Below are 14,699 nucleotides of genomic sequence, written 5' to 3'. Positions count from 1 at the left end.
CATGGTATCTGCTTTGAGCCACCTTGGCAAACTAGAACAGATTTTGGTACCAGAAGACTGGGGTACTACTATCACAAATACCAAAAATGTTAAAAAGGCTTTGTAATTGATTAATGAATAGAGGTAGGAAGAATTGTGAAGTGCTCGGAACTCTACGCATGTAAACTAATAAATTTCCATGGTATCTTCATTGAGCAAACTAGAACAATTGGACTTAGTAAGCAAAAATGAGTATAGTTCAAGGTGAGGTCATAGAAGTTGGAAAAATATGAGGCTTCCCATAGGTAGGGACTTGCTCTGGACCACCTAGATAATTAGAATCATAATTTGAGCCCAGTTCTCTGTGACTGCAAAATACTAACTTGTTTCTCAGAAGGGCCTAGAGTGAAACCATTCAATTCAATAATAATGACAACTAACAACAATAGTAATAATAATAGCTAAACCAATTTATTGCCTCTATGTGTCAAGCACTATTCTAATCACTTTTCATGCATTAGATAATGTAATCTTCAAAAAAATATATTATGTATTGTTAAAATTCAATTTTATTGAGATTGTTCACATACCATACAATCATCCAAAATGCACAATTGCCCATGGTACCATCACACAGCTGTGCATCCGTCACCACAGTCAATTTTCTTTTCAAAATTTTAGAACATTTTCATTACTTCGGAAAAGAAATAAAAACAAAAAAGAAAACTCAAATACTCCCATACTTCTAACTGCCCCCCCCCATCATTGACTCATAGTATTGGTATAGTATATTTGTTACTGTTGAAAGAATGTTAAAATACTACTAACTATAGTACATAGTTTGTGATAGGTATATTTTTCCCCTATATACCCCTGTATTATTAACTTCTAAGTTATAGTGTCATACATTTGTTCTAGTTCATGAAAGAGATTTCTAATATTTGTACAGTTAATCACAGACATTGTCCATCACAAGATTCACTGTTTTATATATTCCCATATTTTAGCATCCAACTTTCTTTCTGGTGATACATGTGACTCTAAGCTTCCCCTTTCTACCACATTCACACACCATTCAGCACTGGTAGTTATTCTCACAATAACGTGCTACTTTCAACTCTGTCCAGTTCCAAACACTTAAGTTCAACCTAGTTAAATATTCTGCTCATAATAAGCAACTGCTTCCCATTCTTTAGCCTCGTTCTATATCCTGGTAACTTTTATTTCATGTCTATGAGTTTACATATTACAATTAGTTCATATCACTGAGACCATATAATTTTTGTCCTTATGTGTCTGACTTATTTCACTCAATATAATTCCCTCAAGATTTCTTTATCAACCCATTTTGTTTGTTTGTTTTTTTAAGATGGTTTTGTTCACCCACCATACATTCTGTCCTAAGTAAACAATCGATGGTTCCCTGTATAATCACATATTTATGCATTCACCACCATCACCATTATCTATAAAAGGACATCTCCATTTCTTTCACAAAGGAGGAGGAAGAGTCAAAGAAGGTAGAGAGACAAAAGAAAAAGAAAGAAAAAAATGACAGCTAAAAAGTGACAAAAGGAAAGATGGAATTGAAATAAAGTAGAATAAAAGAGTCAGACAACATTACCAATGCCAAGAGTCCCATACCCCTCCCTTATATCCCCCTTTTATAGGCATTTAGCTTTGGTATATTGCTTTGTTACATTAAAGGGAGCATAATACAATGTTTTTGTTAATTATAGTCTCTAATTTGCATTGATTTATTTTTCCCCAGTACCACCCCATTTTTAACATCTTGCAAAGGTGACATTCTTTTGTTCTCCCTCATGTAAAAACATATTTGTACATTTTATCACAATTGTTGAGCACTGTAGGTTTCACTGAGTTATACAGTCCCAGTCTTTATCTTTCCTCTTTTCTTCTGGTGTCCCACATGCTCCTAACCTTCCTCTTTCAGCCATACTCACAGTCATCTTTGTTCAGTGTACTTACATTGTTGTGCCACCATCACCCAAAATTGTGTTCCAAACCTCTCACTCCTGTCTTTTCCTATTTGTGTGTAAATGCTTCCTTTAGTATTGTCTGTAGAGCAGGTATCTTGTTCACAAACTCTGTCATTGTCTGTTTGTCAGAGAATATTTTAAACTCTCCTTCAAATTTGGACAGTTTTGCCAGATATAGGATTCTTGGTTGGATGTTTTTTTCTTCCAGTATCTTAAATATATCATACCACTTCCTTCTTGCCTCGTGGTTTCTACTGAGAAATCCACACACAGTCTTATCAAGCTTCCTTTGTATGTGATGGATCACTTTTCTCTTGCTACTTTCAGGATTCTCTCTTTGTCTTTGATGTTTGAAAATCTCATTATTAAGTGTCTTGGCATAGGTCTATTCAGATCTGTTCTGTTTGGGGTATGCTGTACTTCTTGGATCTGTAATTTTATGTCTTTTATAATAGATGGGAAATTTTCATTGATTATTTCCTGTATTATTTCTTCTTCCCCTTTTCCCTTCTCTTCTCCTGGGACACTCATGACACATACATTCATGTGCTTCATGTTGTCAGTCAAATCCCTGAGACATTGATCATATTTTTCCATTCTTTTCCCTATCTGTTCTTTGGTGCATAGTATTTCAAGTTTCTTGTTCTCCAGTTCCTGAGTGTTTTCTTCTGACTCTTGAGATCTGCTGTTGTATGTCCCCATTGTGTTTTTCATCCCTTGTTTTGTGCCTTTCATTTCCATAGATTCTGCCAGTTGTTTTTCCAACTTTCGATTTCTACCATATGTTTGCTCAGTTTTCTCTTTATATCCTTCATTTCTTTTGTCATATCTTCCCTAAACTTGAATTGATTGGCATTAGTTCCTGTATCTCAGTTGAAGTGTAAGTTTGTTCCTTTGAATGGGACTTATCTTCATTTTTCCTAGTGTGAATTGTGATGTTCTGTTGTCTAGGCATCTTGTTTCCTTGATTACTGCAATCAGATTTTCCCAGACCAGAAAGGGCTCAGGTCACAGAAGGGGGCAATATTCAGTATCAGGTTTCCCTGAGGGTGTGTCTTAGAAGATTGACAGACTTTCCTGTGAGGCCTCTAGCTGCTGTGCTTTTCCTAACCTGCCCAGCAGGTGGTGCCTGTCAGCCTGTTGGTCCCCACTGGTGTTAAGAGGTATGGCCCCTTTAATTTTCAGGTTAAGTTGTTTCTGGATTGATTATTTTCCCCCAGGCCTTGGGATCTGATTTCTGAAGGACGGTGGGCACTTGAGCTGGGTCCCATCTCCTTCTTTTTAGGGAAGATACACACCCTAGGGAGTTATCTTCTGCATTTGAATAGCTCTTTGTCTCTCTGACTCTGTTATCTCCACCCCTGTCTGGGTCAGAGGGCTGTAACTTGAAAATGGCTGAGTCTCTCTCCACTGAGCCACTCAGGTTGAGAGAGAAGAAGGGAGAGAAAGCCCCCTTTCAGCGCCAGTCCATGGCCCCCCGAGCTTTGTCTGTAAGCCAGAGAGAGCAACCAATCCCCTGGGCTCCTTTTCTGGGGCACAGGCCCTCCAGCTCTCTAAGGTCCATCTCTAAAAGTCTCCATAATTTTTTTCTTTTCTTAATTAATTTTTTTTCTCTCTCTCAGCCCCACCTCCTCTCCACTGGGAGTGACCTCAGGGTACTTTGCTGCTTGTTAGGGGTTTGTCTATGTTTGTAGCTTGTATTCAGCAGTCCACATTTGTAAATTAAAACCCCAGTTGGAGCTGGGCTGAGCTATACTCACTGGCTTGGGAATGCTGCTTTCTCCCACAGGGAGGTCCTGCAGCTCAGCCTGCCATGGGGGGAGGGGGCTCCTGGTGTGGTGCTGCAGTTTTTACTTACATATTTTATGCTGTTATCTCAGCCACTCCACCCAATCTAGGTCACGGTTGTCCCCCAGCAGTTGTTCCAGATTATTTACTAGTTGTTCTTGGTTGTTTATTATTTGCTCCAGGGGACTAACTAAACTCCACACCTCTCTATGCCACCATCTTGCCCCTCCTCTATGATGTATTTTAATATTTGCATGAAATATTGAAGAAAAGTGTGTAGGTTAAATAACTTGTTCACATCATTTAGCTAGTAAGGGATGGACTTGAATTTGATCTCAGCTGTGTATGATACTTCAGAGATTGGACTTTCAATCTCTATTTTAAGAGCAGATTAAAAGTTCTGTTTTTGTTTTTTTAAACTGAAGCAATTTAAAACTTACTGGAAAGTTGAAAGAACAATACAATTTTTTTTTTAACTGTTTGAGAGTAAGATGCCCACGTGCTATTTTATGACCCCTGAAAACTTTAGCGCGTAACACCGACAACCAAGACTTTCTCCTACATAATCACAATACAACCATAAACATCAGAAAATTAAAAAAAAAGACTGACAGCAAGGGCCCCAAGGGCGAGCCCTGGGAAGTATGTCCTGGCAGAGCAGGATCTGGCTGGTTCTGGGAGGTGGGGGCAGGTGGGGCTGAGCCTGCAATGGGAACGGCGGTGGTGGTGGGGGGGCCTGGTTGTCCCCTGCTGGGCCTAACAACACCATCTGCTACTCCCAGCAGCATAGCATAGAAATTAGGAGTGTGGATTCTGGTTTGGGGTCCTCATTTTCCCCACTGTAAAATGGGATTTAAAACAGCATCTCACGATTGTGAGAATTAAATGAGTTAATATGTGTAAAACACTTAGAACTCTATATGGCTGTTACAGCTGCTAATATTGTATTCCAGCACCTTCTCTCTGGTCCCTGTCATTTTCCTAGAGTCTGTAAGGACTTTCCTTCCCACTGAAAGAGAACAGGAACTAATTGCCTGCCTCCAAATTGACTTTTTTTTTTTACCCCCTCTGTTGCTCACATTTTGTGGGGTTAACTAGGGGGGCTGCTGCCTTCGTTGTGGTAGAATCTCTTGGGGAAACACAGCCTCTGGAAGAAGCAGCCCCACCATAGTGTCTGCTGATGCTGGAGCTGCCTGGGGGGTGTGGGCCATGCCAGGGGCCCCTCACGAGCAGGCAATGCCCTGGCCCGGCCACGGAGACCACGGGGGGAGGTGCCGCTTCTGGGGGACCCTGGGTGCCCTTGTCCTGCCCCTCACCTGTCCCTGCCTCAGGTGCCACACGGAGCCCAGGCCATGGCCTGAACTTCAGGCTGTCAGCCTTGCTGCTAGTGCCCTACCTCATCGTCCACCCTTCTTTTGGGACTTGCTGTTCTAAATATTCTTTTCCTGGTCCATTTGACAAGCCCCATAAAGAGTTTAGCACAGGGCCTCTTCCTGCCCCATCAATCTTAGCAATCAGGATTATTACAAAAATCTTTGTGCCGCTTGATAATTCTGCTGCCCCTGCCCCCATTGCTGCCACCCTGGATATGGGGGACTGGCCTGTCCTGGTGGAAATGTTTCTAGACTCCTCTTTTTATGCCCTTTGCCTGGCGCGCTCTCCCCGGGGACTGGACTCCGTGGAAAGGTGCAGCTTCAGCCCATCCTGGGCTGCACTCCCCCGGGGCCCTAACTGCAGAGCAGATGGGAGGCCAGCTTTCCTGACATCCTGCCCTCCTTCACAGCTCTTCGCGGGTCCACTTCTGCCTTCCCTTCCCTTTCTCTTCTCCTCAGTCTGCCTCAAACTTCCTCTTTCCTCCTCCTCATTCCACTCTTGCTTTCTCCATTCTTTCCCTCCTCCTCTCATTCTCATACTTGCTCCCAGGATGACTAGTGGCAGTGGAATCTTCTCTCATCTGCACCCAGGAGTCTTCCTGAGCTAACTGGCATCTCCCACACTCAGCTGGGCTCGGATGAGCCCCTGATAACCAGAGGCTCCAGAGACACGTGGCTCTTTTCAAATAATGTCCACACTGGCAACTTTCATCTATCTGCTCAAGAAATATTTCTTAAATGGTTACTAGATGCTGAGCCCCATTTGAGGCTCTGGGGTTAATGTGGTAAATAAGACAGAGGTGGCCCCTGCTCTCCTGGAGGTTAGTGAGGGGAGAAAGGCAATAAACAAATACACAAGGTGATCTCAGTGAGAAATGCCATGGAAGGAAAGCAGAGTGATGTGGCAGAGAGTGACAGCGGAGTCAGGGCAGGAATCACAGAGCAGGTGACAGGAGTTGAGACCAGATGATTAGATTGCAACAGAGCACCATGTAGGGTTCTTTGCTGCAAATAACATGATCTGACTCTGCATAATGTAAGCAGAAAAAGAATGTACTGGAAGGGTTTCGGTAGCTCAGAGAATGGGTGGGAGGCCTGGAAAACCAGGCTGGCACACAAGGGAGGGTGGCAGCCGGCACCTCTGCCAAAGTTACCTGGTTAGGACCCAGCCATGGCCACTGCTGGCTGTTGGACTCCACCTGGCTTCAACCCTGGCCCTGATCACCTGCCCCAGACCACAGATTTGTTCTCTACCTGTTAGCGTCTAAGTCAGCTCCTCCTTCTGCAAAGCGAAAGCCACAGTCCTGACACAATCCGGCCCCCTCTGCCACTCTCCCCTGTCCCACCTGGCTCCCCATGATGTGGGTGATGCCAAGGACACCCTGCTGTGCCCCCAGATATTCCCATAGCCCACTCCCTCTCCTTCTTCATGTCTTAGCTCAAGTCACCTTCTTTTGAGGCCCACTACCCTGATGACCTGGGGCCTTTATACCCATCTTTCTTTTTTCCTCACCACCTTCTAACATGTTTATTGTATTTATTCAATAGACTCTCTCCTTTCACTACAGTGTACGCTCTGTAACGGCAGTCTTTGTTCTGTTCGCCAAGTCCATCCCAGGTGCCCAGATCAGTGCCTGGCATCAGCGCTCCTTCTCCACGGCTGTCGTGGGTGCGTGGCTGGTAGGAACGGTCCGTGGTCCCGGGAGGCCAGCCGGCTTGAGTGTGAATTCTGGCTAAGTGATTCGGCCCAAATATTTTAACCTCTTGGAGCCTCAGTTTCCCCATCTGTACCATGGGAAACTACCTCTAACCTGTTCCTGGTGAAGAGCATATGAGAGGCTGTGTGGAATAACCCCCCCTGGTCTTTCCCTCTTCTTTCCAGCTACCCATCCAAATCTATTAAACGAGAGGCTCCCAAGCCAATATGATCGCATTGACATTTCCATTTACTTTGGATTATATGTAATTATAAATATTAACAAATAAGACTTAAAAAGGACACCTCCAGGTAGGTCAGACGAAAGTACAAAATTGTGTTGTGGGGCTGCAATTTGAGGACGGTTTCTGCAGCCGTCACGTGGTAGCAAAACGGTGTTAAGCAGTGCACGAGTCTGCGTCGACCACAGCCAGAGTCCATGCATCGGGAGGTTCACGCGGTTCCAGAAGGGACAAAGGGCAGGGCATGCACAGCCCGGGAGTAGCAATTCCTGCTCCGGCCACTAGAGGTCAGGAGGTCACCGCTCCAGGGTTGGAAGATGGGCCCGTCGGGGATTGGCTAGTGGTGGCGATGGGCGGGGCGCGAGTGGAGAGGAAGGTGGACGGCTCGCGCCCGGCGACCTCCTGGTGACTGACAGCTGACTTTGGAGGGGAGGTTTTTTTGGGACATCAGATTTCCCGTCTTTGTGGTGCTGATGAGCCACCAGGATGCTAGTTTGGGGTCAGAGGCGGAGCCGATTCTACAGCTGCTCAAAGCACGGACTTTTTTCTTTAACAGAGATAAAACGGGCCTAGAACGGTGCTAGGCCCTTCCCTGGGGGGCGTCCTGCCCAGGTACCCCACCCTCCACCTGGGCTGACTAGCCAGAGCCCCACCTCCCTGCCCTGCTGCCCCTGTGACCCGCTTCCACCGTCTTTCAGGACGGTGCACCTTTGCACAGCCCAGGGCAGTGGAAGGCCCTGGCCTGGGTGCCGGGAGTCCTGGGTTCTTGTCCCAGCTGTGGCCCCTTCCACCCGCGGGGCCTCAGTTTCTCCACGTGTCCAGTAAGGAAGTCAGACTAGCTGGGGCTGGTGGCCCCTTCTAGCGTTGCCATTCAGCATCCCCACCTCTTCAGAGAGGGTGTCACGGCTCCTCTCTGAATGAGCCCCCCGAAATTAGACACCCAGCACACCCCGGCCAGGGGGTGCTCAACAATAGGCCGCCTCCCACTCTAGGCCGCAAGGCTGCAGGCACCCCGGGGGAGCCCTAAGTGGCACTGATGGTTTCAAAGCCAGGTAGAGGATGGGAGGCAGAACAGTGACAAGGCCCCATGTACCCCCCAGGCAGCAGAGCTTACTGAGCCTTCACCTGAGTTATCTCTGCTGAGCCCCAACAGCCCAGGAGCAGGAGGACAGGGGAGTCCTGATCCCCAATCAGGATGTGGCAGAGGACCAACCTGGGGTTGATGCCTCATTCGCCCCTTCTCAGCTCTGTGACCTTGGCACAGTGCTCAGCGTTTCTGAACCTCAGTTTCCTCATCTGTGAAAGGGGCACAAGAAACCCACCTCAGAGGGTTGTGAAGATTCGTCAAGCCAATGCATGTGAAACCCTTAACATAATGCATAGCTTTCTTAAAGATGGGGAAACTGAGGCTTTATGTGCAACAAGGGTGGCCAGGTCCTGTGTGGGGGCTGGAGTCCTGTTTTCCCTGCAAGGTGGGAAAGGGCTGATGGGCACTTAATGGGATTTGAAGCATCACCCCAGGCCTCAGAGGGTGAGGTGCTTTGTGTCTGCAGCAAAAGAGCCAATCTTCAGGCCCCTGCGAGCCCTGCTACTGGTGTTGGCATGGGCGGGCAGCTGGCAGGGGCGAGCCCCAGGCAAGAGGCTCCTAGGAGCCTCGGGTGAGCCCAGTGCCCCCCACCCCCTCCGCCAGAGTGTAGTGTCCAGAGCTCATGGCTGGGGGTGGGGCAGGGCCCTAGATCCTGCCCCCCCCCCCGTGCTAGGACACCTTCCCTCTCTGGGCCTCGGTTTCCCCATCAGTGCAGTGAGGGGGTGAACACAGAGCTCTGCAGCTCTGAAATTACTTGGCTCTGCATGTGTTCCTGAAGGCCCCTTGGCAGGCAGGAAAGGGTTTGGGGGCTCCAGGTCTGAGGCCTAAGATACACATGCCCTCACCACTTGCCTGGTGACCCTGACTTGGGGATGCAGACAGGCCCACCGGGCAGGGTGCCCCTCTCTCTCAGCCCCACAGGACTTCCCAGAAAGAGGAACCTGAAGTGCCACCGAGAGGGACATCGGTGGTCAAGCAGGGCCAGGATGCCACAGGTAACGGAGTGGGGCCCACAGTACCCAGCTATGAACCAGAAGGGCCCAGGCAAGGTTTGAGGAGGGGAGATAAAGGGGAAGGGGAGGCAGAGAGGAGGGTGAGGATGAGGAATTTTTGCTTGTGTCATGCATAAGGGACCCTCTTCTCTATTGCAGCTGACCTGACACTTCTGCCAGAGGAATGGGGGGCAGGGTCCATTCTCGAGGCCCCTCAGGAGAGAAAGAGCAAAGGAGGGTCTGCAGACTGAACTTGAGGCTGCTCCAACATCACTTTCTCTGAGATGCTCCCATCACTTCCTCCACGGCCCACCATGAGTCAGGACTGGCCTGGCAGCCAGGGGTCGGTGGCAGGGCTGGTTAGTTGTCACTGACCTGGACCCCTTTCCTGTCCTAATAAAGCCTTTCCCCCTGGGTCTGCACAGTTCCCTTGGCCCAGTTACCGTCTCTCCCCTCCAAGCCTTTATAGACTGTCCCCAAGGCCTGGCCTGTTCTTCTCCTCTGTCTTCCTGGAAGCCCCTACTCACGTTTCAAGACCTTGTAGACACATCACCTCCTCCAGGAAGCCTTCCCTGCCTTCCCAGCAGAGTCAACAGTGCCTACAGCACTTGCAGGCTGGCCAGGCTGCTCTTGGCATTTCTCATCCCTAATGTAACAGGTTGTTTCCAATTGCCTGGGGACAGGCCCTGTGTCTCACTCACCCCTAGGTGTTTGCAGAATAAGTGAAGTGCTTCTAGTTTGCTCATGTTCATTGGGAGCCTCCTGGAACTTTCCCAGACTCCTGGCTCTCAGGACAACTTTTTCCCACCCACCCAGGAATGCCAAAGATCAGCTGGAGGTGGTCATGACCTCCTTTTGGCTAGATCTGGGAATAAACCTTCTCCTGAGTCCTGTCCTCCCCCAACCCACGCTCACTGACCCTCCAAGGCACCCTTGTTCTCCTGTTCTCTCAGCCAGGCCCTCCCCTGTGACTGACTGCTGACCCCTAGAAGGGTCCCAGCCCCCCTGGGTGGCCCACCCCTCCCCCTGGCTGGGTGCTGGAAAGCACCCGGGGACGGAGAGCAGGTCCAGCTCTCTGCGCGCCCCTGTCCCACGGAGGGCAGGCCCTCCACGGCCTCCTAGCCAGGCTGCAGTGGCTCTGTGTCTGAGCAGGCTCCTGGGGCTCCCCCAACGTGGGGGCCGTGGCCCTCGCTGGCAGCTGGGGAAGCCCAGGTCCAGGCCCATGCTGGGCCCGGGTGGCAGGCAGGGGCGGGTGCGGTGGCGGGCGGGGCCGGTCAGTCGCTGAGCACGGCCCCCGGCAGTGCGTTGGTCAGCGTGTGCCAGCGCTCGATGCGCTTGTCCCTGTTCTTCAGGCAGTCGAACCAGTGCTTCAGACACTCGCCCTTGGCGCTGATGCCCAGAACCACGCCGCCTGCAGGACAGGCCAGAGGGGCAGCTCAGCCCCCACAGGCCCAGGCCTCGGGCCCACTCCCGCCCCCTCCCAGGCACCCCTGCCCAGACTCCGTGTCCAGGGGCCGGACTCCCTGCCTCACCCGCTGGGCTCTGAGTGAGACGGCCTGACCTCCATGGCCCCCCCAGGTCAGGGGCCAAGGGTCGTGCCCTTCCTCCACCCAGGGAGAAGTATGGCGGTTTATGTGGGGGGCAAAGGAATGGGGACAAAAACGGGGAAGAAAGGGCAGCTCCATAGGCAGAGCCACCAGATCCACCAAGAATTTGGGGCCGCAGGGCTCAGAGGCCAGGCATCCACCCTACACGCTGCCGTGTGGCTCTGGGCAGGCCTCTGTCCCTTTCTGGGCCTGTCTCCTCCTGTCGTCTAGGGTCAAGCTGGATAAGGCCTGAGGCCCCTTGTGGCTCGCAGTGGGTGGGCTGTGGCCCCTGACACCTCTCCAAAAGCCAGGAAGGAGGGGCCATGCTCAGATTCGGGACCACTGTCCCTGCTGAACCCAGGATGGGCACGTGGCCAAACCCCATCTCCACGGGGTGCTCTTACCAATGAAATCGTTGGATTTTCCAATGTCATAGTCCCAAACGGTGACCTCCAGTGTCTTCTTGGCCAGGTCCCCATGCTTGATCTCGTAACAGAACTCCTGGGGCCGAAGGGGTGTGTCAGAGCAAACCCCACTGGGCTGGCTGGCGGGCAGGGGGCCAGGAGGGGATTGAGGGGTGGTGAGCTGCGGTACTGGAGGGTGGCTGGGTTCGCACAGGGAGCCAGTCCTTTGTGTCTGAGAGCTCGGCCAGCACCCTCAGGGCCCCCAGACTCCCAAGCCCACCTGCCCTTTGTCACTCAGGATCCCTTATTGTCAAATCCAACATCCACTTCACAGTGCCTGTTGTCCTCTTGGGTCGGACTCTGCTGACCACTGAGCCCTCCCTTCTTTATGGAACCCTCTTTCCCACCAGCTTCTGGGACCCTCCAACATCTGTTTCTAGAAGCTTCTCCTCAGCTTCCTCTGCCTGCCCCTGAATCTGCCCAGGTCTCCTCTGTTCTTCTCTCCCTTTTGCTCCCTGGGGGTCCCTTGACCCATCTCCAGCCACACCCATGCCCCTGAGCTGAGGACCTCGGGATCCACCTGTCCTGAGTCCTCTGGACTTGATCCTCTGGAGAGCATTCCCGGCCCCCACCCCACCACTTCTCCCCCGGTTCAGCCTGCGGTCCCCTCCCTACCTCTCCCACCACCCTTTGGCTCCCACAGAAAGCTCCAGACACCCACATCCAGTCCCCCAGTGCTCCTCTCTCAGACCCACCCCCGCTGGGGGGAGAGCAAGTGGCCTTTCTGCTGGTGTCATTGGCCCCTCATACCTCGTTGAACTCGGGGTTCAGTGTTTTCTTCTTTACTGCTGTCTTATGTTTGGATTTCTTGTCCACATCTGGCTTCAGGTACCTGGAATCAGAGCCAGGGGGTAAAAGCTGTGGGGCAGAGGTCCAGCCAGAGGACTTTGAAGAGCTTTTGGTTTCTTTCTTGCTTCCCCAGCACCACTCTTCGATGCCAGCTGAGGGGTCGGCTGCAGTGGGAGAAGGAAGTGGCTCCTTCATCAACTGAACTTCTGTCTACACGTCCATTCCTGAGTTAGCCAGGGAATCCCCACCATCTCCCTAGGAAAGGAGCTTTTCCTTATTTTTGGAAGTCTAATTTTCACAAAGCTTGTATTTCCCACTAAGGAAACATATTTAGTGGAGTTGGTCCCTTGTTAGAGCTTTTTTTAAAATAACAGCTTTATTGAGCCGTAATTCACATTCCATAAAATTCATCTTTTAAAGTGTACAATTCAGTGGTTTCTAGTATAGTCACAGAGTTGTGAAAGCATCACCATTACCTTGTCAGAACTTGGAGGAAGGAAAAAGGCCTTTTGGGCGGTAACAGGGTTGCTTCCGGCAGGGACAGGAAGCCCATTTCAGGCCAGCTAGATGTTCCTCCCTCCACAGGCATTAGCTCCTTAGATTGTGATGCAGAACAGCTTTCTTCATCTGAGGCTCAGAGAGGGGGAGTGACTTGCCCAAGGTCACACAGCTGGTAAGCATCAGGGCTGGTGCTTGGAAGGCAGCCTGGGCTCCTTTCCCTACGACAGGGAGGCTACCTGCAGGCTCCCGCTTGCAGAACTTCTCCCCCTTGTCCCCGAGTAGATGACTGTGTGCTAACTGCCTCGCCCCTGCTGTGGGTGCTGGTGTGGCCAGGACCGGGTCCCCCAGGGTTCTCAGCCACCACCATCTCCCTGGCACAGCTCAGTGCTCAGTGGACATCCGTTGAATGAATGACTGAATTCCTAGAAGTGAAACGACGGCCCAAGGGCATGTGCATATCAAGCTTCTTGTTTCATTTGGCCAAACAGCCCTCTGCAAAGGCCGAGTGATGGACACACAGAGCCCTCCGCAAAGCTGGGTACCAGGGCTTTAAATCCTTTCTGGTGTGAGAGGCAGAAAATGGTATCCCATGGTTGCTTTGTTGTTTTACTTTGCATTTATTAGGTTTCATTGTAATTTTTATCACATAAATAACACTGGTTCACTAGAAAAGATGTACTGACAAAAGCTGGGGGTGGGGAAGAGAGATGAAGACATTGCCACACAAAAACCTGTTTGCGAACGTTCATAGCAGCTTTGTATAATCACCCAAAACTGGAAACAACCCACAGGTCCTGACCAACAGCTTGTGGTTTGCCCACACAATGGACAACTACTCTGCAACAAAAAAAGAACAAACTACAGATACACACAACCACAGGGATGAACCTCCAATGCCCTATGTTATGTGAAAGAAGCCACACGCAAAAGGCGACATCCTGTATGATCTCCTTAATATGAAATGCTGTAAAAAGCAAAACTATTGGGACAGAAAACAGACCAGTGGTTGCATGGGGCTGGGAAAACTTTCTGGGATGACACAAATATTCTATATCTTGATTGTCCTGGTGGTAACAAGACTATGTATGACCATATACATCAGTCAAAAGTCAAAAGGGGAGAAATTTACTGTATGTCAATTAGATTTCAATAAATCTGATTTTTTAAAAAAGTTGGAGCTCTACCTCACACCATATACAAAAATCTACTCAAAATGGGTCAACAACCAAAATATAAGAAATAAAATTATAAAACCCTTCGAAGAAAATGTAGGGGAAAAATCTTCAGGACCTTGTGTTAGGCAATGGATTCTTAAGACTTTACACCAGAAGCACAAGCACTGAAAGAAAAAATAGGTAAACTGGACTTCATCAAAATTAAATACTTTTGTGGCTCAAAGAACATTAGTAAGAAATGAAAAGACAACCTACGAATAGGAGAATATACTTGGAAACCACATATCTGATAAGGGTCTAGTATCAGGAATATATAAAGAATTCCTATAACTCAATAATAAAAAATACAAACAACCCTATTTTTCAAATGGGCAGAGGACTTAAATAGATATTTCTCCAAGGAAGATATACAAATGACCAATAAGCACACGAAAAGAAGCTCAACATGATTAGTCATCAAGGAACCGCAAATAAAACCACAAAATACCATTTCATACTCACTAGGATGGCTATTATTTAGAAAAACAATGGAAAATAACAAGTGTTGGCAAAGATGCAGAGAAATTGGAACCCTTGTACATTGTTGGTGGAAAAGTAAAATGAGGGAGCTACCGTGGAAATCAGTTTGGAGATCGCTCAGCAAATCCTACTTCCAGGCATTTATCCAAAAGAACTGAAAGCAGAGACTCAAACAGACATTTGTACACTAATGTTCTCTGCAGCATTATTCACAATAGCCAAAAGGCAGAAGCAACTCAAACATCCATCGACAGATGAATGGTATATTATTCCAACAGAATATTATTCAGCCCTAAAAAGGAATGAAGTCCCGATACATGCGACAACATGCATGAACCGTGAAGACATCATGCTGAGTGAAATAATCAGGCCCAAAAGGACCGATGCTGTACGATTCCACTTCAATGAAATGGCTAGAATATGCAAATTCATAGAGACAGAAAGTAGAGTAAGGTCATGGGGAGCAGGGGAGGGGTGTGCAGAGAAGGGGGTGTTACTGCTTAATGGC

General features: G+C 49.0%; 1 protein-coding gene across 2 annotated transcripts in view; it reads right to left on the bottom strand.

The window, feature by feature from the left end:
• Positions 1-7,065: 7,065 nt before the first annotated feature.
• DOC2B (double C2 domain beta) overlaps positions 7,066-14,699 on the bottom strand; it is a 35,113-nt gene continuing 27,479 nt past the window's right edge. For both annotated transcript variants that reach the window (XM_037809383.1, XM_037809384.1), the window contains 3 exons: positions 11,958-12,039; positions 11,148-11,244; positions 7,066-10,568 (listed from right to left, as the gene is read on the bottom strand). In XM_037809383.1, coding sequence (XP_037665311.1) covers positions 10,432-10,568; positions 11,148-11,244; positions 11,958-12,039 — 316 coding nt within the window. In that variant the 3' untranslated portion in view covers positions 7,066-10,431. The remainder of the gene's footprint in view (positions 10,569-11,147; positions 11,245-11,957; positions 12,040-14,699) is intronic.

The sequence above is a fragment of the Choloepus didactylus genome, chromosome 18 (genome assembly GCF_015220235.1).
Source record: "Choloepus didactylus isolate mChoDid1 chromosome 18, mChoDid1.pri, whole genome shotgun sequence".
Taxonomy (NCBI): domain Eukaryota; kingdom Metazoa; phylum Chordata; class Mammalia; order Pilosa; family Megalonychidae; genus Choloepus; species Choloepus didactylus.
Note: the sequence above shows the minus strand (reverse complement) of the source record. Positions and strands in the feature narration are given on the sequence as shown.